Source organism: Emiliania huxleyi (genome assembly GCF_000372725.1).
Source record: "Emiliania huxleyi CCMP1516 unplaced genomic scaffold EMIHUscaffold_5, whole genome shotgun sequence".
In the NCBI taxonomy this organism is placed as follows: domain Eukaryota; phylum Haptophyta; order Isochrysidales; family Noelaerhabdaceae; genus Emiliania; species Emiliania huxleyi.
Genome location: NW_005198244.1, coordinates 781,431 through 804,860, shown reverse-complemented (window position 1 = coordinate 804,860; position 23,430 = coordinate 781,431). Strand labels below are relative to the sequence as shown.

General features: G+C 66.0%; 9 protein-coding genes across 9 annotated transcripts; 3 read left to right on the top strand and 6 right to left on the bottom strand.

Annotated features, from left to right (window-relative positions):
- Positions 1-411: 411 nt before the first annotated feature.
- On the bottom strand, positions 412-1,577 carry EMIHUDRAFT_197129 (hypothetical protein; the record flags this gene model as incomplete). The annotated part of the gene is made up of 3 exons (XM_005767023.1): positions 412-1,045; positions 1,141-1,179; positions 1,264-1,577. 3 exons carry the CDS (start codon positions 1,575-1,577, stop codon positions 412-414), a joined length of 987 nt encoding a protein of 328 aa, XP_005767080.1.
- A 644-nt stretch (positions 1,578-2,221) lies between these two features.
- EMIHUDRAFT_47120 (hypothetical protein) lies at positions 2,222-2,605 on the top strand (the record flags this gene model as incomplete). Its single annotated transcript, XM_005767022.1, has 1 exon — positions 2,222-2,605. A coding segment is annotated over one exon (384 nt), but the record flags the coding sequence as incomplete, so codon positions are not given.
- A 1,351-nt stretch (positions 2,606-3,956) lies between these two features.
- Positions 3,957-5,786, bottom strand: EMIHUDRAFT_197126 (hypothetical protein; the record flags this gene model as incomplete). The annotated part of the gene is made up of 6 exons (XM_005767021.1): positions 3,957-4,027; positions 4,361-4,444; positions 4,518-4,627; positions 4,826-4,932; positions 5,012-5,163; positions 5,252-5,786. The coding sequence occupies 6 exons, from the start codon at positions 5,784-5,786 to the stop codon at positions 3,957-3,959; spliced, it is 1,059 nt and encodes a 352-aa protein (XP_005767078.1).
- A 182-nt stretch (positions 5,787-5,968) lies between these two features.
- EMIHUDRAFT_197125 (hypothetical protein) lies at positions 5,969-7,502 on the top strand (the record flags this gene model as incomplete). The annotated part of the gene is made up of 4 exons (XM_005767020.1): positions 5,969-6,418; positions 6,493-6,798; positions 6,949-7,016; positions 7,130-7,502. 4 exons carry the CDS (start codon positions 5,969-5,971, stop codon positions 7,500-7,502), a joined length of 1,197 nt encoding a protein of 398 aa, XP_005767077.1.
- A 2,283-nt stretch (positions 7,503-9,785) lies between these two features.
- On the bottom strand, positions 9,786-10,589 carry EMIHUDRAFT_350231 (hypothetical protein; the record flags this gene model as incomplete). The annotated part of the gene is made up of 1 exon (XM_005767019.1): positions 9,786-10,589. The coding sequence occupies one exon, from the start codon at positions 10,587-10,589 to the stop codon at positions 9,786-9,788; it is 804 nt and encodes a 267-aa protein (XP_005767076.1).
- Positions 10,590-11,026: 437 nt separating this feature from the next.
- EMIHUDRAFT_96343 (hypothetical protein) lies at positions 11,027-13,221 on the top strand (the record flags this gene model as incomplete). Its single annotated transcript, XM_005767018.1, has 3 exons — positions 11,027-11,407; positions 11,477-12,526; positions 12,571-13,221. The coding sequence occupies 3 exons, from the start codon at positions 11,027-11,029 to the stop codon at positions 13,219-13,221; spliced, it is 2,082 nt and encodes a 693-aa protein (XP_005767075.1).
- Positions 13,222-13,834: 613 nt separating this feature from the next.
- On the bottom strand, positions 13,835-15,976 carry EMIHUDRAFT_96342 (hypothetical protein; the record flags this gene model as incomplete). Its single annotated transcript, XM_005767017.1, has 2 exons — positions 13,835-13,885; positions 15,587-15,976. 2 exons carry the CDS (start codon positions 15,974-15,976, stop codon positions 13,835-13,837), a joined length of 441 nt encoding a protein of 146 aa, XP_005767074.1.
- Positions 15,977-20,147: 4,171 nt separating this feature from the next.
- Positions 20,148-21,710, bottom strand: ALDH2 (aldehyde dehydrogenase). Its single transcript, XM_005767016.1, is given in 3 exon segments — positions 20,148-20,219; positions 20,233-21,209; positions 21,319-21,710. The coding sequence occupies 2 exon segments, from the start codon at positions 21,580-21,582 to the stop codon at positions 20,361-20,363; spliced, it is 1,113 nt and encodes a 370-aa protein (XP_005767073.1). The 5' UTR covers positions 21,583-21,710; the 3' UTR covers positions 20,148-20,219; positions 20,233-20,360.
- Positions 21,711-22,233: 523 nt separating this feature from the next.
- Positions 22,234-23,303, bottom strand: EMIHUDRAFT_432546 (hypothetical protein; the record flags this gene model as incomplete). The annotated part of the gene is made up of 3 exons (XM_005767015.1): positions 22,967-23,303; positions 22,386-22,879; positions 22,234-22,246 (listed from the first exon to the last, which is right to left on the bottom strand). Coding segments are annotated over exons 1-3 (831 nt in total), but the record flags the coding sequence as incomplete, so codon positions are not given.
- Between the last annotated feature and the right edge of the window lie 127 nt (positions 23,304-23,430).

Below are 23,430 nucleotides of genomic sequence, written 5' to 3'. Positions count from 1 at the left end.
ACGCGCGCACGCAGCCCCACCACACGCAGTTCATGCGAAGAGTAAACAAAGCGTTATGATTCTCGCGCCTCTCACTCCCTGCTCGCAACCTATTAACGTAGCACCGTGTGTACAAAGCGTCTCGTCTGCGCAAAACAACAATAGACTCGACACGCGCGCTCCTACGCGCACGTGCAGTGCCACGCATGGTTCCTTTGCCGCCTCGTGGCGCGCGTCCGTGTGGAAGAGAGGGCGGACATCCGCCCCTCTCTGCTTAGATACTCCTTCTCCCCGGTCCATATGCGCAGCGATTTGCATAGAGGGTCGCTTGCGCCGTCGGAGAGGTTGCACATGCACGCCGCGGGGTTCGACCCTGCGTGCGCGCTCGGTTTACGACGTGTGTGAGGAAGCCGCGACGCCGTCTTTAGCTGTTTAGCATGCGGATGCGCCGTCGGTTGGTGTCACCAGCAGCGCGAGTGGGATCGACATTGACGGCACCGGAAGGAGCTCGGAGACGAGCAGGAGCGCCCAGATCGGAGGCGCCGCCTTTGCGCCGCCGCTGAACCACTGCCAGGGCCAGGGGAGGTCCTGTGGAGGCGGCGACGTCGGCGGCGGCGAGGGCTGAAAGAAAAGGTAGGGCGAGCCACCCCACGCCCATGCGCTCGGGGTCTCACGAACTGGCTCGAGAGGGAAAGCGAGGGGCGCTGAGTCGAGGACGAGGCCTCGGTCGGGCTGGAACTGCGGCGGCTCGAGGCTGAGCTCCATCACGGTCACCGGGCTGCGGGGGCTGGCCGGGCCGTCCGTCGACTTCGACTCACCAGAATCGACCGCCTCGCTGGCGAGCGGCTCGGTCGTTCGCACGTTTGCAGATTCGGAGGGGGCGCCCTCAGGCGCGCAGTCGTTTGAGGCGGGCCCGATGCACAGGTGGCACTCGCTGTACGCGGAATCGGAGCGGGTAGCGGCACCCTTGCGGATGAGAGAGGGCTTTGACAGCCCCTCCTCGACATGCATCATCAGAACGAAGTACGGCACCTCGGTCGCCGTGTCCTGTGGTCCGTGCCTGAACCTGCGGTGCACACGGTCGCGAGCTGTCGCGTGAGCGAGCGAGGCCCCGGCGATCGGGGCGAGTACTGGATACACACAAGAGCGGGCAGCGCTCACCAGCACAGGTCGCCTTTGGAGCACTGGCCGGCCTTCCACCTGCGGGCCTCCATCGAGTGACGTCGAGGACAGGCGAGGGCGACAGGGCGACGCAAGGGGAGCCGTGATGGCGACAGGGGTGACCGAGCGAGGGCAGGCGAACGCCTGTCACACGGCGACTGCTTGTACTTGTCGGGGTTGAAGTTGGAGCTCCTGTTCTCCTTCCCTCCGCCGTGCCCGCCGTGCGTCTTGACGCCCGCAGACGACGCCTTGGCGTGCGGCTTCCTGGGCGAACCTGCCGCCGCTGGCGGCTTTGTCGGCTCCAAGGGCGCTCGTCCGATTTGTGCCTTGGTCTTGGCGGCCTGCCTAGGCGGCGGCGTTGACGGCGCTTTGGAGGCGTTGAAGCGGAATTGGCGTTGCTTCTCGCGAGGCGGGACCGGCTGGTACTTGGATGCCATGGTTCGGCGCCGTTGCAAGAACGACGAAGGTCTGCGGTGGGCGAGAGGCAAGAGGCGAGTAAGCGGAGAGTGCCATGGCTCGCTCGCTGGCGGTGCGAGGCCGGGCTGCCGGCCGGCCGTCGAGGCGGCACCTGCGGCGGAACGCTCTGGCTGGCAGGGAAGCGACTGCTGCTCGGCCCAACACGCCGACAAAGAAGATTTTTTGGGGGTGACACAGTAAGGCCCTTTTCCTTCCTGCCGGCCTGCGGCACGCGGCACAGCCTGAATGAATCCACTGACTCACGCGGTCTGACTAAGAGAGAGATTTAATTAACGGAAAGGAACTTGTGTTTTTGCGCTGCTGCAAGCAAGGCGGGCGGCAGGGGTACGGGGGGACCTTTGTCGCGGCGGGTGAAGGAAGGAAATCTGCGCACCTCTCGCCGTGAGACTTCGCATCTCTTTAGTGGGGCCGCACTTACCTTGTCACCCCCTAATGTCACGTGTTGTGACATCATGTGGATGCGTCCCGAAAGTTCAACGTCTTCGTCCGTCGTTCCAAAACAGACTCCATGCCGGAAGCGTCGACGGGCAGTCGGCTCGAGGTGAGTGTATTTGGACAGATCGTTGGCGCACGGCTGCCCAGCGGCGCCATGTCGCATGCCGCTGCTGCCCTCGGCCTCGGATCGTCCGCTGCACACTGCACATACCGCCTCTCTGCCGGTGACGGCTGGGCCTGTGAACGCGGAGCCGCAGCAGGGTCATCGCACACAGACTGGCCGGCGTCGGCGGGGACGTTCGTGTGGGAGCAGCCTGTGGACGCCACCTTTGTCGGGCCGCACCTCGGGGGCTGGCCTCGCGTGGAAGTGGAGGTACGCTGGGTGGACGTGCATGGGCGGTCCGAGGTGGCTGGGTACGCGGCTCAGCATCTGCCAAAGACGCCGGGCACTCACGCGCTCAGCTGCCGGGTGTGGCGGCCGCGTGGCTCACTCCTCGAGCGACTATCAGCCTTCTTCGTCGGCGCGTCTCCGCAGGCGCCTTGCATTACTGCAGCGTGCTTTGTGAGTCGCACTAACATCAGCCCTGTCGCCTGCACGCAGCTCACCAACCCGGAGCAGCTCGTGTACGGCCGGCCCGACGCACGCTCACTCTCGCGCTCCAATGGCCGCGATCGACTGACAACGGTGCGCGAGAGACCTTGCTCACACAATACGGCGGGACTCGCAAACGGGGACGAAACCCTGAGTCGGTGGGCGCGCAGGTGAGCGAGGGCGAGGTCTTCCTCTCCCTCTCCGTGACGGTACGTGAGGCAGCGGCACCCCTGGAGGACGAGGAAGCTGGAACGGCGCCGTAAGAGGCGGGAGAGCAATGCCAGCGGCGAGCGAGCCGAGACACACACTCGGCCGCGCGTCGTGTCACCCGCTCAGACACGTGTCACGAACACGATCCTGTATCCTGAGACCGCTGAGAGACCACAGAGAGACCGGACGTAGAGAGACCTGACGGTGACGGTGACGCTGACCCCTATACGCTCTATAGCCTGTTCCTGGATCCTGCCGCGCTGGGACCCGCGCTGTGTGTGAGAAAAATTCCCGAGAACGACGACAAGTCGCCATCTTACGTTTCACTTTTTATTCTACACTGGAGCGTGACAAGGAATCGCACAAGACCTGGTCCACGACGCACGACTAGGGGAGCCGCACACGTATACGACCACGTACCGACGGAGAGAACAGAGACAGTCACGTCGCCGACACATCTCTACCTACCACACACCTCGTCATACGTGAACTGTGTCAGCTCATAGAGGGTAAAGAATCCGGTTTGCTGCGCCGGCTGCAGCACGAACCCGTCCTCATTCACGAGCACACCGCCCGGGGCCACAACGGCGCGCGTGAAAGAATATGATCGGCCGGTCAGGTTGCCGTGCAGCTGCGGAGCAGACCATCCCGTGTGATGATCGAGCAGCGCGACCGACATACGCGAGCCAGGCTGGCCATTCCACTGGCCCGAGCCAGGCTGGCCATTCCACTGGCCCACTGCTTCGCCGGAGCTGGCAGCAGCGCGGTGGCGCTTCTCCTTCGGATCAGCGCGAACGTCGTCCGAGCGTTCGCGCTTCATCGCGATCGGATCGGGAAGTGGAAGCTGGGATCGGTCCACCATCGCCCGGTCCCACATCGGCTCGTCGAAGGGCATTAGCGGCGACGCAGAACGAAGGCGCTGAACGACGTCGAGAGCAACCGCTGCAGCGTTGAACCCAGCCTCTGACCCCTAAGTTTCTTTCTTCCCCCCGCCCGCCTGCCTTTCCATCTCTCTCCTATATCCCCGACGTGCAAGCCCCGCAGAGGTGCGGGCGAGAGGGCGGCCCGAGCCCGAACGAAAGGGCCCGCCCTCGGTCTTGCTCTACATGGTAACGGATAAGAAGAGAAACACCCCCGGGATATGGACCGGGACACACCCCCACCTCCGAACGCCTGTCAACGCTGCGAGAAGCTCGAGCCGTCGAGCTCAGGCTTGTTGCTGCCGCTCGGCGCTGCCCGCTCCGGCGGCGGCGCCGCGCGGCCCGCTCACAGCAGCAGCGGCGCGGCCGGCGGAGGCGGTTTGCGGCGCGGCGGCAGGGCTCGCGTCGGGCGGCACGTAGCAGCGGGCGGCGTGGTCCCACTCGTAGCCGGGAGCGGAGTCCAGCGTCTCTGGCAGGAGCACGTCCTCTGCGGCGCCTGGCGAAGCGACGGGGAGGGGGCGCCATCCAGCAGAGTGTGGTTCCCGCGGGCGGGCGGGCGCCGGGTGGGGCGGGGTGGTGCGCGGACCCAGCAGCAGCGAGGAGAAGCCGAGCGAGTCGTCCTTTGCGCGCGTGTCGAGCGCCGCGCGGAACTTTTTGCCGCGCGGCTCGCCTGCGAGGCGGAGGGGGAGGGGGAGAGGCGGTTGAGACAGGCCGCGTCCCCCCGCACCGGAGCCGAGCCTGACTGCCTGCAAAGAGGTTCAGCGCCGGCGCCAGCACGAGCCGCCGGATGCGCTGCGGCGTGGTCGCCTCGATGGCGTCGCCCCACGCGGCGTACTCCTCGAGCAGCCGCCGCCTAGACACTTCCTCGACACTTCCTCGACACCTCCTGCACACGCGGCGCACTCCTCGAGCAGCCGCCGCCGGCTCTGGGCAGGGTCCGCCGCTGCTCCGTAGAGCGTCGAGTCCGCCTGCACTGACACGCCGCGCACGCTCACGCGCGTGTCACGCAACTGCCCCCCGTGTGGCCGGCTGCAGCGCTGCCGTCGCCCACCGCCACGGCCGGCTCACCACCGCGCGCCCGACCATGACGCCGCTCAGCCGCCCGTCCGAGGGCGAGTCGGCGCCGGCGAGCAGGATCGCTCGCGCCGCGTCGAGGTCCTGTTCACTCACTGCCCGAGTCACCCGACACTGCCCCGAGAGGTCAGGCGGCAAAGGCTCGCCGCTAGAGCTCCTCTACGCCGCCGTTGAGCGAGAAGGAGAGGTGCGGCAGCGCCGCAGCCAGCCGCTCGACCACGCCGTAGTGCAGCGGGGGGACCTGCCGGTTCTGCGCGGGGGAGAGGCCGCCGAGCACCGCCTGCCTCGCGTGCACCGCAAAGTGGGAGACGCCGCCTCGCTCGGCGACGGTGGTGACAAAGCTCGCGAGCTGCTCGAGCAGCTCGTCCTGCGCACGAGGGCGAGGGGTGAGCTCCAGCCGCACGTGGGCTCTCGCGCGCCCGCGCAAAGGCGGCTCCCGCCTCGTCGGCGCCGATCGCCTCGGCCGCCGAGCCGACGACCCCGATGCGGCACTTGACTGAGATGGGCACGCCCGGCGCGCCCTCAGACATCGCGGCGCAGCAGTCGCCGACGAGGGACGGCTCGCGCATGAGCGCGGCGCCGAAGCATCCCGAGCCCGCCACGCGGTCGGAGGGGCAGCCGCAGTTCAGGTTGATGGCGTCGTAGCCCCACGACGCACCGAGCGCCGACGCGCGCCGCAGCATCGCCGGGTCGCTCCCGCCAATCTGCAGCACAACCGGGTGCTCGTTGTCGCCGTCGTGCTCGAGGAAGCGCGGGAGCTCACCCGGGTCGCAGTGCACGAGCGTGTTCGCCGTCACCATCTCGGTGTACAGCGTCGTCCGCCGCGTGACGCGCCGCAGCAGGTAGCGGAGAAAGCGGTTCGTGTAGTCCATCATGGGCGCCACCGACAGCGCCCCGTCGCTGAAGGCGGCCGTGCTGACGGGCAGTGTGCGCACCATCGATGCGAAACGGTGTTTCGCGAAGAACGACGCGAGCGAGCGAGCGAGCGAGCGCGAAAGAGAAAAAACCGGGCTTACACGTCGATAGGCGCGCGACTGGCGCGCTGGCAAAAGAACGCATGAAACCTTAGGCAGGTCGCGCCCCCAACCATCGAGCGGAGCGCAATAGTACCAAAACACCTATGACGGGCTCCGTCGCCGCGCCGGCGTGGCTCGCTGCGGGCTGCGAGATCGAGGTGCTAGCTGACGAGGATGGCCTGCGCGGCTCGCGCTACGCCGCCTGCGTCCTCTTGCCCCCCAAGCAAGGAAAGGTGCGGCTCCAATACGCCACCATTCTGTGCGCGGACGGGCAGTCGGCGCTGCGCGAGGCGGTGGACGCCACTTGGCTGCGTCCGCCGCCGCCGCCGACGCCGCCCGACTTCTTCGCCAGCCTTCAGACCGGCGACCCGCTCGAGCTGTGGCACGGCGACGGTTGGTGGGAGGTCAACCTCACCGACGCGGGAAGGGAAGCCAGCGACGGTGCCGGCAAGCTGTACGCGGTGCGGTCCCCGCACTACGCGTCCGAGTACCGTGTCAGCGCGCAGCGGCTGCGGCCGCGATGGACCTTTTGCGGCAGCCACTGGAAGGCGGAGGTTTTGCAGCTCGCGCCGCGATGGCCGCTGCCATTGCCATTGCATGCTAACGCGTTGCACGACTCCCTTCCCAGGCGCCCGCTGGTCTCGTCGTGTACGAAGGCGCCGCCCCCGACGCGTTTGCGGGGCCGCGCGAGACACCGACCGCGGCCCAGGCGGACGCGCTGCGCGAGACGGTCAGCGTCCTCGACGAGTCGGGGGAGAGCATCCGCAAGGCGTTTGGCGGCGCGCCTCCCGGATCGGTCGCTGCGCTCCTCGCCGCGATCGCGGCGGCGCGCAACGTGGCGCAGGCGGCGAGCGCTGCGCACGAGGCGGCGGCTACGAAGGCCAAGCTCGGCGAGGACGGCTATGGCAGCGACGCGAGTGACGGCGTCATGCATGTCACTTCTGTCGAGGACGAGGAGGCGGCCGAGGAGGGGGAGGCGGCCGAGGAGGGGGAGGAGGAGGGCGCTGAGCACGCGGCGGCGCCCGCCGCGGGGAAGGGGGTTCGGCGGCGGCGGTGCGGCGCGTGCGCCGCCTGCCTGGCGGAGAATTGCGGCGAGTGCTCCGCTTGTCGGAGCATGGTCTGCTTTGGCGGCTCCGGCGCAAGCCGGCAGGCGTGCGTGCGCCGGCGCTGCGTCGCGATGAGCGCCAGCGGGCACGCAGCAGCCACCGCGCCCTCGGCCGGCCGAGCCGGCCCCAAGCGCCTGATGCCCCCCCTCCCCCCCGCAGGCCGAGCATCCTGCCCGTGGACCTCGGCGACCCCGTCGAGCTCGAGCGGCGGCGCGAGGAGAGCCGGAGCGCTGCGTTCGAGGCGCTGCGCCGCTTCATCTGCGCCTCGGGCGGAGTCTCGTCGATGTTGGATGGGTGGACGACCAGTGCCGAGGTGCGGCGGGCGGGCGACTCGGCGGGCCACGTCGACGTCTACTTCCACGCCCCCGATGGCCGCCGCTTCCGCTCGCGCCTCGAGGTGGCGCGCTTCTTCGAGCTGGCGCCGCACGCCGAGCAGCCCGCCTGGGACAGTCGGCCGGTGGGCAGCCGGTCGGGACGCCGCAACGGCGACGCGCGCCCCAAGCGTCAGCTCGACGCGGACGCCGTAGTTTAGATCAGACCTTAGCGCCGGCACCAACGCCGGGAGCGTGGGAGAAGCCGCGTGCCCCCAAAGCATGGATCAGCGTGCCGGCCGGTCGACCCGGCTCTCGGGCCGCCCCTCAAGCTAAAGAGTCTGTGGTACGTGCGGTGGAAGGGCGCGCATGGACCCGAGGCGCGAGGGCGTGATGGGACAGGCATAGCGCTATGGCATAGGCAGCCCTCTCCTAGGCTCGATCACGGAGCGCATGATCTCTCGAGACCTCGTGCGTGAGAAGTGAGACGGATGACATGGAGAAACGCGGCGTGGTGTGAGCGTATATGTTTTATGAAGAACTGTGTTGATGCGCATACACATATTTAGCTTACATCAATACACGATAGCATACACACACGAGACATATGGAAATATCGGCGCGCGCGCCAACACGGGCGGGGACCTGTGTTCCTTTTTACACCCACAGTGTCCGCGAACAGTAGAGAGGTGTCCGAACAGTAAGGGGAGGGCTCCCAGGGCTTCGAGGTTTTCCCTGTGTGTACGCTTTACGTACAATTACACACATATTCGTGCCGTCACACTGGGTATCGCACACTAGACTACGACTAGATCCCAAACAAATCCCAAGCGCGTCTCTCAAACACAAGATGCATGCTCGGGGCGCGGGACGAAGTTCTTCGACGCGCTCCGGATCATCCGCCTCATCCGCCTCGAGAAGAGATCGCGTAGAGGATACCCGTAGAGGTCGCGGATCCTCATCTCTTCCCTCCCCGATTCGCTGTCCGCATTTGCATGCAGTGCGCGGCAAGAGTGGCTTGAGGGGCTGCTCTCCCCCGCGGCTCACAATCTCTCGCAAGCTACGCGACATGGGGAACCGCATGTGCGGGTTGGGGCACGAGGGCAATGAGGATAGCATGCGCCAGCCAGGCGCCGCCTCATCTTCAAAGCACTGATGCGTCATGAGACGTCGCCGCACCGTCACGGCACCGCCCACCAAGAAGGTGGCGCCATGAATCTGTTCGCCGCCGGAAGTTTCGCCGCCGGGAAGTGCACTATATGACCAGACCACCCTCATGCCCGCCTCACACATCGCCTCCGCCTCCGCCCTTGTCGATGCCGGTCGCGCCCCCTCTAGTCGTCCCTGTCGGACATTGCAGCTGATTGCGGACGTGCGGGGGCTGTCACGGCCGTCTGACCAGAGACGGCACACCTGCCGAAACACGCGAGCCTCCCAAAGGAAGCTGCCATCAGGCGGGTTGTCGAGCATGTGCATGTACAGCAGGACGATTCGGTCCCGGTCGTGCCACCAGTAGCTGTGCGGCCACGCCAGAGGCGCGAGCTCCGCAGCTGTCGGCCTCCGAGGTCTCGCCCCCCACGGGCCGCCGTCTTCGAGGTCGAACAGCACATCCTCACGATGGGACGGGAGGTACTCCTCATCGTAGTCGGAAGCGTCCTCATCGCACCAGTCCCCATCCCACGGGTACCCCATGCCGTCCACACCAGCCTGCTCCGCGAACAACCTCCTCGAACCATGCTTCCTGCTGCGCCCGGCGGGTGGGGTCTGGCGACCAGAAAGGAAGACTGTCCTCGTACTTGCTCCAGCCTCCCGCCACCGCCGCCGCCAGCTCGTGTCGCGTTGGGCGGCGAGCCTGCGTGGTGTGTGTGTGTGGGGGGGGGGGGGGGGGCGGCGGCGAGGCGGCGCCGCGTGGGAGGGAGCGAGTACCGCCGCTTCCGCCTTGGTCGCCTCGGCCTCCCTCTCCGGCGCGGCCACCATGTTCATCTTGATGGCATACAGTGCGCGCTGCCGCTTCGAGGCACCGGCCGGCAGCTCGCCCGCCACCGAGGCCGCCAATGCCAACGCCGCCTCTCGGCACTCTCGGCATCGAAGCCGGCAGCGAAGCCCCCATCGAGGCCTCCGAAGCCGGCAGCGAAGACAAACGTCGATGTCGTCGCCGGCGGCGACCTGCTCGAGACAAACGTCGCACGTGCCTTGCCCCGGCGCCTCCCTGCTGGTGACAGTGTGGCCGCATTCGCAGCAGCACGGCTCCTTGCTCGGCGCGCCGCCGTCGCATCGCCGCAGCTGGGGGCGCCGCCGTGCGCAGACGTGCCGGCTCCCGTCGGAGAGACGGACGTGCACGTCGCCGTCCAGGGTGACCCGGGTGTATCGGCTCGGACCGCGCTAATACCGTGAGCTCTCCCCCCCCGTCCTAATTTGGGGCGAGTATAAACAATATCAAAGATCATGGATGCGAATGGATGATCATCATCTCACAGAACCCCATCGGGCCCCCAACCACTCGCTCAACGCTTGAGCGCACCCACTGCCAGCGCAAACGCGCCGGCCGCCACCGCCAACAGGGCGCAGCGCGCTGCGGTCGTCTTGACGATGGGTGGCGTCTTGGCACTCTCGGACGCGATGCCGCGGCATGCCCACGCTGTGGCAGCGGCGTAGCCGAGGGCGGCGGCCGGACAGCCCGCGAGCGAGAGCGTGACCGCAGCGCCATAGGCCGTGAGGGCGCCAACGAGGACGGCGCCCGCCTCGGGCGTCGCCAGCGGCTGCAGCGGCGGCACCTGCTGCGCAACGAGCGTGAAGGCGATCCCGCTTGCTGCAGCCAGCCAGCCCGCGTTCAGACCCGTTGGAAAATCAACGACGGCGGCGCCGACGAGGCCGTACGCCGGCGCACCGCCGACGAGGGCCAGCGCGCCGCCGAGCATCTTGACGTGCGCCGCTCCGACGAAGAGGGCGGCGGGCGCGAGCGAAGCGAGCTTGCGCCCGGCAGTTGCGCCGCCCTGCGGCACCGGCAGCACACCAAACACCGCCTGCCAGAGGCACTCGCCGAGCCACGTCGTGACCCAGGGTCCGGCCACGAGCGCCATGCGGGAGGCGTCGCCGCCACTCGCGAGCACCGCCGTGCCCGCGCCCTCGAGCAGGAAGATGGGCCCCCAGATGGCGAAGGTCGCACCGCTCGGAGTCACGTCGGTCGGATAGGCGGCCGAGATCTCGGCGTTTGTGCGCACGCCGAAGAGGCCGCGGCCGTAGACGACGTTGACGGCGACGAGGCCGGCGTACGAGGCGGCGAGCACGGTGGGCGAGACGTCGGTCATCATAGTGTGGAAACGAGCGAGCAGGCGCTGGGTTCCGGCTCCTACCCGGATAGGGGGCTCACGCCGCGCCAAAACGCCTACCTCCTATCCCCAGGCCGCGCAGCGAAGCGAAAAAAGATGAAAATAGGGGGTACCTACCTACTGCAGGGCCCTTTTGGGCCAAACAAGACCAACCTACCTACCTATCTGGGAGGGGCCAGCCAGTCCCAACAGACCCCCTATCTGGGTAGGAGCCGGAACCCTGACCCTCGCGTAGAAGAAACCGTCGCTACGCGCACGCGCGTGCCATCCTCCCATCCCTCCCTTGGGTTGTCTGTTTTCTTTCTTTCTTTCTGCATATTTGCCCGCGCTAATTCTTTTATTCCGAGGGACGACCGACACACTGAAACGTACGTCGGCGTTTCGATCAACGGCCACGCCGACCACAAAAAACCTCTATGTCGCTCGACCCGGAGCGCAACCGCGCCGCCGGCCTGCAGGGCCAGGTGGAGAATCTGTCAAAGGAGAACAGCGCCGACTTTTGGGCCGAGCTCTCGGCGAAGCTCCCCTCAGGCAAGTCGGAGGAGGACAAGAAGCAGCGGAAGCAACTCTTCAACGCGTTCGACGCGAATGGCAACGGGTGCCTCTCCCTCGCAGAGGTGGACAAGGGGATTGGGACGGTCATTAAGAACGAGGCCCTCTTCTCCGCAAAGCGGCCCATCATGCGCGCCTTCCAGGCCGCTAAGGGCCTCTCGCAGTCCAAGAAGCCGCTCGACGACGACACCATCAACCGCAAAGAGTTCCAGGAGCTGCTCGGCTACCTGCGGCAGTACTTTGAGGTGCGCGCGCGCCGCACCCGCACACCCGATAGGTGCCCTCTCCGCATGGCACGCTCCCTTGCCCCGCAGCTCTACGTCATGTTTGCTGTCGTGGACAAGTCAGACGACAACAAGGTCTCGCTGGAGGAGTTCAAGGAGGCGCTGCCGCGGCTCAAGGAGTGGGGCGTCGAGGTGACAGACGCGGAGGCGACATTCAAGGAGATGGACGTGGACGGCGGAGGCGCTGCCATGTTCGACGAGTTTGCAGACTGGGCGTACAAGAATAAGCTCGATCTCGAGGTGGACGACGACAACGAGGCGCCAAAGCACCGCGAGGGAAACCTGGCGAGCAACAACTTGGGGGAGAAGAAGGGCGCGCTGCCCGCCTCGCAGCCCAGCACAGCATCGTCAAACGGCGGCGGCGGCGGCGGCGGCGGCGGCGGCGGCGGCGGCGGCGGCGGCGGCGGCGGCGGCGGCGGCTTTGGCAACCGCGACCGGTCCGCTGGCATGGCTGGGCAGGTCGAAAAGTACGCCAACGGCTCCATGTCGAAGGAGGAGCAGACCGAGTTCTGGGCGGAGCTGAGCGCGTCCCTGCCGGCGGGCACGGACAAGGCCTCGCAGGCACTCCGCAAGAAGCTCTTTCGCCAGTTCGACTCGCAGGGCAACGGCTTCCTCTCGCTGGCCGAGATTGACAAGGGGATTGGCGAGGTGCTCAAGCTAGACGTGCTCTTCTCGGCCAAGAAGCCGGTGATGCGGGCGTACCAGGCGGCGAAGGACGCCTCGCCCTCCAAGTCGGAGCAGGGTAACGACTATGTCGAGCTGAAGGAGTTCCGCCTTCTCCTCGTCTACCTGCGTCAGTACTTCGAGCTCTACGTCATGTTCTCCGAGATCGACAAGAGCGACGACAACCGCATCTCGGTCGACGAGTTCAAGCAGGCGCTGCCGGACATCGCACGCTGGGGCGTGGCCATTGAGGACCCGGACAAGGCGTTTGCGGAGGTGGACTCCGACGGCGGCGGCTTGGTGCTCTTCGACGAGTTTGCGGATTGGGCCTTGCGCAAGCAGCTCGACCTGGAGGCGCGCGGCACTGCGATGCCCTTCCAAACGCGTGTCGAACGCGACTTGACCCCCGCTCCTGCTGTGCGGCGCAGGTGGACGACGACAACGAGCAGCCCGAGTACAAGGCCGGAAACCTCGCCCGCAACAACCTCGGTACGAAGAAGGGCGCCCGGCCCGGGCCGTCCGGTGCCGCGCCAAAGCTAAAGGCTTCGCGCCCGGCGAGCGCCGGCGCAAGGTCGAGCGCCCCTAGGGCCGCCGCGGCGTCGGTGCAGCGGCGGCCAGCCACGGCAGCCAAGCGGGGCGAGGCCAGCGTCACATGGAGCGCCGAGGACGACCGCGCCCTACTTGTGTCTAAGCACAAGGGCAAGACGTACGAGGAGATCGCCGCGGAGCTGCGCGCCTTCACGCCCGAGCAGGTGCAGGCGCGGTACGAGAGGGCGCCCGACTTTCAAAAGAAGAAGACGCACTTCGACAACCAGAAGCGGATGAAGGCGGCGGCGGCGAACGGGTCCAACTGGGGCGTCACGTCGCGCACCTCGCCCTCCGGCACCATGCCCTTTATGAAGGCGCATCGTATCCCAAAGTCGATGCGCAACATGTACGCGGAGCCTCGGCCCGCCAGCGGCGGCAGGGCGGCGCCGCTGGCGCTCTCAGGCGTGCCCGAGCAGGCGCAAGCGCCGGCCTCGCAGCCGTCGAGGCCCGTCATGTCGGTCAAGAGCGGGTACGCCGAGTCGACTACCCGTTCGCACCGCTCTACGCTGCTATCCGTGAGCTGAAACCTGAATGAATCCCGAGGGGGGGGGGGGGTCAGTTTTGGGCCGCGCGGGGACACTAGACGCGTGAGAGGTGTCCGATACTCCATGCAGCATGCTGTGTGTGTGTTTGTTCGCGCGAGATATACCCTCTCCATATGTTTAATAGAAATAGACCAGTCGGTGTGAGGTGTCGTTGTTGGCAGGAAAAGAGAGCCCTCTCACACAAGGTCAAGGCAGCTCCTAGCCTACCTTGCCGCTGCGGCAACACATTTCCTGCATGGGCACTTCGGCGGCTCGCATTGTCTTTGCAATGTCCCCGAATTCGGCGCGTCGTGCGAGCGTGAGTGTCTACGCGTTGCTGAAGAACTTGTTTGGTGACGAGCAGACATGTACAAGCGAGAGAGAGTAGCGGGTTATCGGCTGACTGACGTCCGCGTTTACAAGGTGTCGAGGCTGAATAAGGTGTGGCATGAAACATTTGCTTTTCCAGCCGAACGAAAGAGAAAGATGTGGCAGGGCCAACGCAGCGCGAACTCGCCGTCTGAGCCTAGCGCAGCGCGAACTCGCTCCCGTTCGCTGCGCAACCCTACCCTAGCTCCATTTTTTGGTCAGACCCACGTCCTGAACCGTGGGATTAGTACCTCATAGTCTGCTCATAGTACTCAGCTGCTCCGCTTATGCCTACCTGTGAACGAGGTTCTTGTTTCTTATCACCCTACTGTGAACCTTCCTTAGGTCCGCCTCTCACACCCTCGCTGTCTGCGATGTGAGCTTCTGAGCACTTGAGCACTGGATAGGGTCGATTCCGCGTGGTACGGGACCCCTCGATCGTCTCGCCCTCCCTCTCTGGCGTGTTCATTGGGGGGGTCATAACAAACACGGTACAGGATCGAGGTGCACGCTGCCGAAGCAGTGTCGTCCCCCCTCTCCCCGACGGCGATGGCGGTGTGTGACCGATCGAGCTACAAGAGGAGCTTGTTCAGCAGGATCCGGGATAGTCAGATGCACTACCTCAGCACTGGGCCTGAGACCATCGTACGACAGCATCCCGTCACCGTCTCGGATTTATGTGGGGTCGAACCACTCCGGGATGGGCAAGCCCATCAATTACCATCTGGTTAAGGTTCTTCGGGCCAGTTTGGGGGGGCAAACCCTGCCCGCCCCCTAGCGCCCCAGGTAAGGCCCAGGTGTGGCCTAGGGCTTCAGAAGGGACCAAGAGGAGTCCAGTCTGAGCCATAGAGCCCATGTCTTTGCCCCCGAAGGTCGCGTTCAAATGCCCGGAACGGACGTTACAGTGGTGTCCGGCCGGCGCGATCACCGAGCTGTGACGCTCAGGGAAGACTGATGAGGTGCTAGTTCTTTGGCCAGGCCTGGCCTTCCCCCCAGGCTGGATCAGCTGAGCAAGGTTTGGGGAGAATCCTATAGTAGGATCTTCAGATATTTTGACGGATGACCGAAATCACCCCGTTTTTGCCCATTTCATAGGAAGCAGAGACTGCGACCAGGCGCTGTGGAACACATTTCCGCCGCCCGCGCCGCCGCCGCCACCGGTGCAATGGTGTCAGAACCCCGATGGTTGCGGCTGGCATGTGTGTGCCTCATTCTTGGGCGAATATCCTACTTTGTACGAGCGGCCTTGCATCCCTGAGGACAGATACGCTGCGGACAGATACGACTATCGCCAATGTTGGAGCCGAGCTACGCTTTATGTCCCTTCTCGTGTTTGTGCTCGGTACGACTACAGTCCGGAATGCAATCACTGTGCTGGATACTACCGAATGCAAGCGGAAGAACTCCCCTCCGCGCGACAGGAGCAGCTTCTCGGAAACCTCCTACCGGCGGGCGTTGCCGCGGCGCTGGGCTTAGGCTTTGCAGCTGCTGGCTTCGACTGCTGCGCCCACACCGTTCCGCGCCCACTGCGCAGCTTGTCTGAGCATGACTGCTGTGTCGGAGAAAGGCGCAGGATCAATGCAAACGAGAAATAAGGCGAAGGCGATGACGGATCCTGATGAGCTCCAAAACTAGACCGGTGAAAGTCGGGCGAAGCGCAGGTAAACGAGTGCGCGGCCCAGGCTACTGGAACATGTGAGACGATACGAGGAGAGGCACTGCAAGGTAAACGGAACGCAGCACAGTATGAGACGCACCCCGGCTGGCGGCACACTCATGATCACATTCTCTCACTCCTTACGGCTTTAGTACGGTCTGACTACGGTACAGTCTAGACAGAGAGAGAGATGTTATTTGAAAGGATATGCAATAATATGTACTTGTTCATACATGTTATAGCGAGAGTGACTCCTGCTGAAAAAAGTGCGCCTTCGGGCTCGCGCGCGGATATCAATCTCTCGGTTACGTACGGCTTTAACCTACCGTCGTATTCGACCTCGTGCACGAGCCGGCCGTCCACGTCCGCCTCCCGCCCCGCGATGGTGGCCGGCCACCACAAGCCCTGCTCGCCCAGGATCTCGACGTGCGTTCCCGTCTCCACGATGGTGTGCCCCGCCTGCTTCGCCGTCTCGTCCACCCGCAGCCGCTCCCGCCGCTCCCTCTGGCCCTCCCTCGCCGTCGGAAGGGCGTAGTTCGGGCCGCTCTCCTCCACGCCGGCCAGCACGTCCGCGGCGCTCACCGCCTCGACGTCCATCGCCTCCTCCGCCGCCGGCTCGGTCGTGCCGCCCGCTGCCTCGCGTTGTCTGCGCTGCCGCTCGCGCTCGTGGTGTGCTGCTCGGCGCTCGACGCCGCCGCCCTCGTGCACACACGCCGCCTGCGGTGCCATCTCGCCGCAGGGCGAAGGCCAACCGCAAATTTCGCACAAACTCCGTACAAAGCCCCTTCGAACGCGCGAAAGCGCCGGCTTTCGAACCTCGGCGCCCGCCCTCTTTCTGGCCGCGTCCCTCCCCTGTCCGATCTTCTGCATTCACTCTTTACATACATAAATAAACTCGGAGTTGTCGGGGCTCGGCCTCGGGGACGCGCGAACGGCTAGAGACTAGAGTTCGATAGAGTGTAGTCTGTAGAGTCTAGAGAGCCGTACTCTAGCTGCCGCCTGGGGGCTGGGGCTGGGCGCTGCAGGGTGCAGCCTGCAGGCAGGTGGTGGTGGTGCTGGTGGATTGGTGATTGCGGGCTTAGGGGACCCCTAGGCTTAAAAGGGTGGGCCCTGGGGCGCCTGCGGCTTAAACGGCTTAAAACTGGCCCGGGCCGGTTTTAAGAGCTGCTGGGCCGCCGATTCCTTAAACGGTCTTAAACGCTTAAACGGTGCGGGAGAGCTCCCGAGGTCGATGGTCCGGGAGGCTCCCGGTAGACGCCGGAGGCCGGGAAGCTGGCTACAGTCAGCTAGCACGCGTCCCCTATGCGAGTATGGCTCCTACCAGTGCACCAGACTTACAGATGTGTCTTCAGAGGCGGGTTTGTGCCTAATAACGGCAGTATTGGAGAAACCGCTAACCGGCGCGGACCGAGCGACGCGTGCCGGTGAGGCCGATTTTCTTAAACGGTCTTAAAAGAGTGACCCCCCGTGCCTGCAATCTCTTAAATGGCAATTTAAGCCCCCAAACCTCCTCATTTCTTAAAAGCGCTTAAAAAATCCGGCCCTCAGAACCCTAGGGGTCCCCTAAGATTGCGGGCCATCCATACAGTCGTGCTGCTGTACATGCTGGTGTGCCGCTGTCGTGCCCACCGATCCGTCGTACCCTCCTCAAGTGCACCTTCCCATGATCTGGGAAGTCCGCTGCCATTCGGCCATATCACTAAGTTGGCCCTAAACCTCGCACACTCTTCTGACACAAATCTGAACAGGGCTCCAGGCCCCAAATGACGTGTGAGTGTTAGAGTTGTTTGGTATTGCTCCCGCTAACGGATCTTAGACCTCCCTCCACACCCACCGGCTCCCGGTGACGCCAGGTGGCCTTCTACCTCGCTTGGATCTCGATCCGACTGATCTACTATACTCAAGTACCCGTACCTGTTCGTCGTGTTCACGAGCCAGTCATCTTGCTTGTCTCTCTCCTTTCCACCTCCCTCCCTCATACACCCTAACCCGTTCGCCCCGTTGAAATCCGAATCCGCATCGCATAAACGTCCCGCGCCGATTCTTGTGATGATGACGCTCATCCTACTCAGTCTCTCGCTAGCGCACGGCTATGTCGCAAGAAACTTCAACAGACCGCGGCGCATCGCCGCCGTACCCGCCATGCAAGCGTCCTCGCATTGGCCGCCCCCTCTAGATGACGAAGCGGTGGTTCACGTGTTTGATATTGGCTTTCGGAATGGGAAGGGCGAAAATGTGCAGATGGCGCTGACGCAAGTATCCAACGAGAAGCGGGCGGTGCTCGCGTTTTGGCGGTTCGCATACGAGCAGGAAACGGGAGGCGAAGCCAGCAAGATAACCCGCGTGCAAGCTGAGCTCCGGGCACAGATGGCGCTTGCCGCGAGCGCCGGCGCAGCTGGCGTGACCATGGGGGCCTACCTTCATGGCCTCGAGAAAGAAGAGCACGCCATCGCCCTCGTGCGCTTTGAGAGCGAAACCACAGGCTTGGAAACGGGTGCCAGTGCGAAGGTGATGTTCATCGACACGGTGTTGGTAACTCCCACCGGAGTGCCGGTGCAACTGCGAGCACCACTGCACAAGGCCATGGTAACATCACTCCGCACGCTCGGAGAGGCCAACGGCATGACCGTGCGGCTGTGGACGGACTACAACGCCTGATGCGTACCTACGGCGAAGCACACAGCCGCTGGGTGGAAGCAGGCGTCGGCAACCATCTGTACCTTGCAGGGGTTGTGACGCTCAAGGAGTCCGACACCCTGCTTTGTCCACACCGTCGCGCCCCGCGGGGTGGGCCCGCCCGACCCACAATTTCAGCGAGTGTCGGGAGGACGCTGAAGCGTCTCTAAACACACAAAGTGGCAATTCGCGCTAGTACGAAAAGACGAGTTTCCCTCCCCGGATCTGGAGACATGTGCCCACCATTGTGCTTTGCAAACCGACACAGAAAGAAAGAAACTTGGGAGACACAGCATCGAGGATCGAGGATCGAGGAGAGCACACAACAATAACAATCAAATACTACGACGTCGAAATACTACAGTGGGACCGCTCCCTCCAGGTAGGTTGACGCTCAAGCCGTCCCCCACTCGTAGAATGGAAGTTGGAACGCTGATCACCCGCCAGCCGAGTCCGAACGCCCGGCCGGGCAACTAGGTCATTGAGGCCCCGCCCCTCTCTCCCGGAAGACGCGCGCCGGCCCGGGTGACTCGCTTGCGAGGTAGATCCCGTTCCAGCCAGAGGCCGCGTGACCACCACAGGGACGGCTGGTCGAAGGAGGAGAGGTCATCCGGATGTGGGCGGGACGCCCCCGGGCACCTGGTTGCTCTCCTCTTCCAGAGTCCCTCCCGACGGGGACCGGTCTTGGGCCATTCCAACGGCCAGGCCGCTCGCTTAAGGCTGATTGGCTAGACGAGCGGTCTACCTCCAACGGGGCGGTCCGGGAACGCGTGGAACCTGCCCACCTCGGTGGGAGGTGGTTTGGCGCCGACGGACCGCCCTCTCCACCACCCTCGCCCAGGGATCTACAACGCTGTCTTAAGGTCCGACAGGTTCGGCACCGGGCACCGCCTCGGTATACAAAATGCGCCTGCGGGCGGACCCTCACAGATCACAGATCACCCGCCAGCCAGCCGCCGCAAGGAGGCGACGCTTGAGCAGCGTCGGCCCATTGGGTTTGCGCACGCCCCGGCTGTCGGGCAACAGGATGAGAGGGGCCGTCCACCTCGATCGCGACGCGTGACGAGGGCAGCGCCAGGTCGAGAGAGTAGCCGGTGCGCAACTCCTGTGCGAAGGAGTCGCTGATCACGCGCGGCAGTCGGCAAACAGCGCCTGGTGATACTGGTCCGCCATCGCATACGCCCACACAGTGTTGGACAGCGCCTGCGGGCTGAAGCCGGCCAGCCCGCCGCGCACCGCCGCCTCTGCCACCGCCGCGTACAGCGCCTCCGCAGCCACGCCCGCCGTCGCATACGCCCACACAGTGTTGGCCAGGTCCTGCGGCTTGAAGCCTGCCAGCCCGCCGCGCACCGCCGCCTCCGCCACCGCCGCGTAGAGCGAGCGCACCTCACTCACTGGCAGCCGGCACTTGGCCGCACCGTGAGCGATATTTGCCAGTGCTCGCGCATTGCACGACGAGACGAGGACGAGCGTGCGCTGCACCAGCCGCTCAAGCTGCTCCTCGTGCCGCCGCTCGTTGCGCTGCTTGCCCAGTTTGTTCCACAGGTTCGCAGCGTGGATGTGGTCCAAGCTCGTGCTGTGGGCAGCAGAGAGCGTGAGCAGTGCGTCACGCGTTGCTAGCCTGGCTTATCAAAGCGGTGCTTCCGAGGGTCGACCTGACCACTGCCATCAGCACAGTGGCTAGACGAGGGGCGCTCATTAGGCACTCGTGCGTCGTGGCTCTGCCGGTCGCGTCTTCGCTCATTGAGGATCGGCGGACCCGCCCTGCGATCGCTGTGCTGAGGCTGCCCCTGGTTATAGGTGTGCCTGAGATTGTGGGACCGGTCATCGCGCTGATCGTAGTAGTCGCGCTCGCGCTCGCCTCTGCGCCGACGATCGTCGTAGCCGCGCCGCCCGTGGCATCGTCGTGCCACCCGTCATCGTTCCATTTCGGCTCATCGCGCCATTGCGACTCGCCCCGCCATCGCTGCTCGTCGCGTCCGCATTCGTCGCGCCGTTGCGGTTCGCCGCGGCGCCAGCATCGCTCGGCTCAGATCGTACATTGTTTGCGGACGGACGAGGGCTGGTTGCCGGCGTCCACTTTGGGGGGGGGGGGGGGCTTTTTGACCCTCGAGACCGGGGTTGGCGTTGGGGGCTTTGTACCCGGTCGCGCAGCGCCGCATGCGCTGCGCGCGTCGCGTGCCCCCACTGCAACATCAGGCTCGGCCCGATGTAGTGTTTTTTTCACTCTACACTTTTCGTTGCTACACCGTCTCTCAAATCGAGACTCACGAGAGATGGGCAGTCCCCGATAAAGAGCCTACGCTCTAGCTGGCGCGCGCAAACTCGTCGAGAGAAGGACTCATGGAGTCGAGACGACTGGGACTGCCGTGCCGGGTCGCTGCCAGCGCGCCAGGGGGCACAGAATATGACACACGTACTACCCTCTGCCTCGGACTCACGCCAGCGGGTCGTGCTTGAAGTGGACTCCCTTGAGCCGAGTGAAGGCCTTGAAGCCGTGCGCCGAGAGGCTGGCGCCCTTGCCCGACGCCTTTGCGCCGGTCCACGGCAGCAGCGGGTCGAGGTAGTCGCACCGGTTCATAAAGACGGTGCCCACGTCGACGCGCGCCGCAAAGGCCTCGGCGCGTTCGACGTCGGAGGTGAAGATGCAGGCGGTCAGGCCAAAGGGCGAGTCGTCCACCGCCTCGGCCGCCTCGGCATCGGAGGCGACCTTGCACACGCCGAGCACGGGCCCAAAGGACTCGTCGCGCATCAGCGCCATCGAGTGGTCGCAGCCGTCGAGTAGCGCCGGAGCGAAGAAGCGGCCGCGCCCCGTCGCGGGGCACGCCGTCTCGACGCCGCCGCACAACAGCCGCGCCCCCTTGGCCGTCGCGTCGAGCACCTGCCCGCGCAAAAAGGCGGGCGCGGAGGGGAGAGCGAGCGGGCCGAGGCTGGTGGCGCCGTCGCGCGGGTCGCCGAGCCGGTACGCCCTCACGAGCTCAAGCGCACGCGCCACAAACTCCTCGTGTACCGTCTCGTGCACATAGACCCGCTCGATGGCGCAGCACGACTGCCCGGCGTTGTAAAAGGCGCCGTCGACGAGCGACGCGGCGGCGGCGGCGACGTCCGCGTCGGCAGCCACGTACGCGCCGTCCTTGCCACCCAGCTCGAGCGTCGTGTCGATGAAGCGGCGGCTCGCGGAGGCGTGGACCGCGTGGCCCGCCTTGACCGAGCCGGTGAATGAGACGAGGCCAACCTGCGGCAGCTCGATGGCCGCGTGCACCGCCTCGTTGCTGCAGGGTAGCGCCTGTGGGGAGGGGTGGCGAGAGGGCGGTGAGGCTTGTGGTGGTGCGGTGAGGCTTGTGGCGGTGAGAGGGCTGAGGGCGCGACTAGAAAGGGCCCTCCAACGGGCTCGCCTGCACGAGGCCCGCCGGCGCGCCGGCGGCGGCGAAGGCGCGCTCAAAGGCGTCGGCGCACAGCGGCGTGCGCGGCGAGTGCTTGAGCTGCACGGCGTTGCCGGCGAGCACCGCAGGCACCACGCAGTTGACGGCGGTCAGCAGCGGGTAGTTCCACGGCGCAATGGCGAGCACGACGCCGACAGGGACCTTCTCGATGCGCCGCGTGAAGCTTGGCTTCTCGGGGAGCTGCTCCGGCGCGAGGGACGCCGGCGCGAGCGCCATCATCGCCTCGGCGCGCTCGCGGACCCCGCGCACCTCGCCGCGGCTCGCCGCGAGCGGCTTGCCCATCTGCGCCGTGATGTCGGCCGCGACCCGATCCACGTCCGCCTCGAGCGCGTCGAGGAACCGGCCGCACAGCTCCACTCGCTCCGCGACCGTCGTCTCCGCAGCCCACTCGCGCTGCACCCGCGCCGCGGCGACCGCCTGCGAGTCATAGGCTGAGGCTGCTGACTGCTCGTGCCGACGTGTGCGTGTGCGTGGGTCCTCTGAAGGCTGCCTGCGCGACCGCCTCCGACGCCCCGAGCAGCCGCACTCGCGCCGCCTCGGAGCCGTCGTACGGGTTGTCGACCACAACCTCTCCCGGCCTGGCTGCCGGCGCGCCCAGCGGCTCGCCCAACCGCCCCGCCGCGCCGACGAGCTGCGAGCCGGCGAGGCCCGGCGGCGGGTAGCGTGCCTCCGCCCGCGGCCCGCGCACGTGGTCGAGGTCTCGCCGCCGCTGCGGCAGCACGAGGTGCTGGAGCCAGTTCGCTATCTCGCGGGCGCGGCGCGCGGGGTCGATGACATCGTCGCCGACGGCGAGCCGGCGCCGCAGCTCGAGATTGGACGGGTCGGCGGCGAGCGCCTCGAGGTCGCGCGAGTAGCGGAGCAGCTCCTCCTCGCTCGAGTACTGCGCGCGGCGGCAAGAGGCGCGGCGGTGAGAGACGGCGTGGCGAGGGGTGGCGGTGAGGGGCGGTGAGGGGCGGCGGCGGCGGGGAGGGGGGATGGGGGGATGGGGGGGGGGCGCTGAGAAGGAGGTGCCGCCGCACCTCCCCCTGCTCGACCAGCAGGCTGCGCGACGCCGGCAGCCGCATCAGGCGGGCAATCTCGCCGAGGTCAAGCTCGGGGTGGTACTGGACCGACCAAAACTCGCCGCCGTCGATGCGGACGGCGAGCCCTTGCACCGGCGTGAAGTCGTTCGACGCGAGCACCTCCGCCTCGACGCCGGGCCTGCACACGGGCGCCGCGGCCCAGCTGGCCGCGACGTGGTCCGTGTGCGCGGCGCAGCCGTCAAAGGTCTGGAGGCAGCCGTCAAACATCGGGTGGCGCCGCCCCGACCGAGTGAGGGCGATGCCGCGCGCGATGCCGTGCTCGCGCCCCCGCGGGTTGGGCTCACACGGGATGCCCGCCGCGGCCGCCGAGATCTGGAGGCCCCAGCAAGAGCCGTACTGCGGCACGGCGGCCTGAAAGCAGCGGCGCGCGAGCTCGATCTGGCGCGTCACCTCGGGCTTGTCCTCGTGGATCGTGAGCGAAGACCCCGTCCCTGCGCCACCGAGCGTGCTAAGGCGAGCGAGCGAGCGGGCGGTGGGGCGGGCGCTGCGAGAGGGCGGTGGGCGGGCGCTGCACTCACAGACGACGCCGTCAAAGCGCGAGAGTTCGCCAACTTCAGCGAGCTCGTGCACCGAGTCGGCCGGGTGGCAGTACGAGAGGCGCAGCTCGTGATCTTCGGGGCAGATGCGCGAAAGCAGCGCCGCAAACGTGTCTGACGCGGTTGTGCAGCCCGCAGAGGTGAGGCGCTCCCGGCCCGCGCGATCATATGCCTCGACGATGAGCAGCCGGAGTGGTGTAGCGGGCGTTGAAGTGGCAGTGGTGGCGGCGGCGACGGAGGACCTGGCGGAGAAGGCTCGCCGCGGCAGCCGAATCGAGAGCGGCGGCCGCCGAGCCCGCGGAGGCATTGGCCGCGTCGGCAGATATCGAACGGAGAACAGGGGGGGGGACGGGTGGCGCTCGCCAAATGCGGACGTTTGGAATTCTGTTACAGATTCTTAATTAGATTCTCGGATGCGGGGAATCTCAGATTCTCGCTTTTCAGAT

Coding starts and splice junctions, on each gene's coding strand:
- ALDH2 (XM_005767016.1), bottom strand. CDS start 21,582: ATGGCGCTCGCGCCGGCGTCCCTCGCGCCGGAGCAGCTCCCCGAGAAG. Junction 21,210..21,318: donor CGCCGGCGGGCCTCGTGCAG/GCGAGCCCGTTG, acceptor CCCTCCCCACAG/GCGCTACCCTGCAGCAACGA.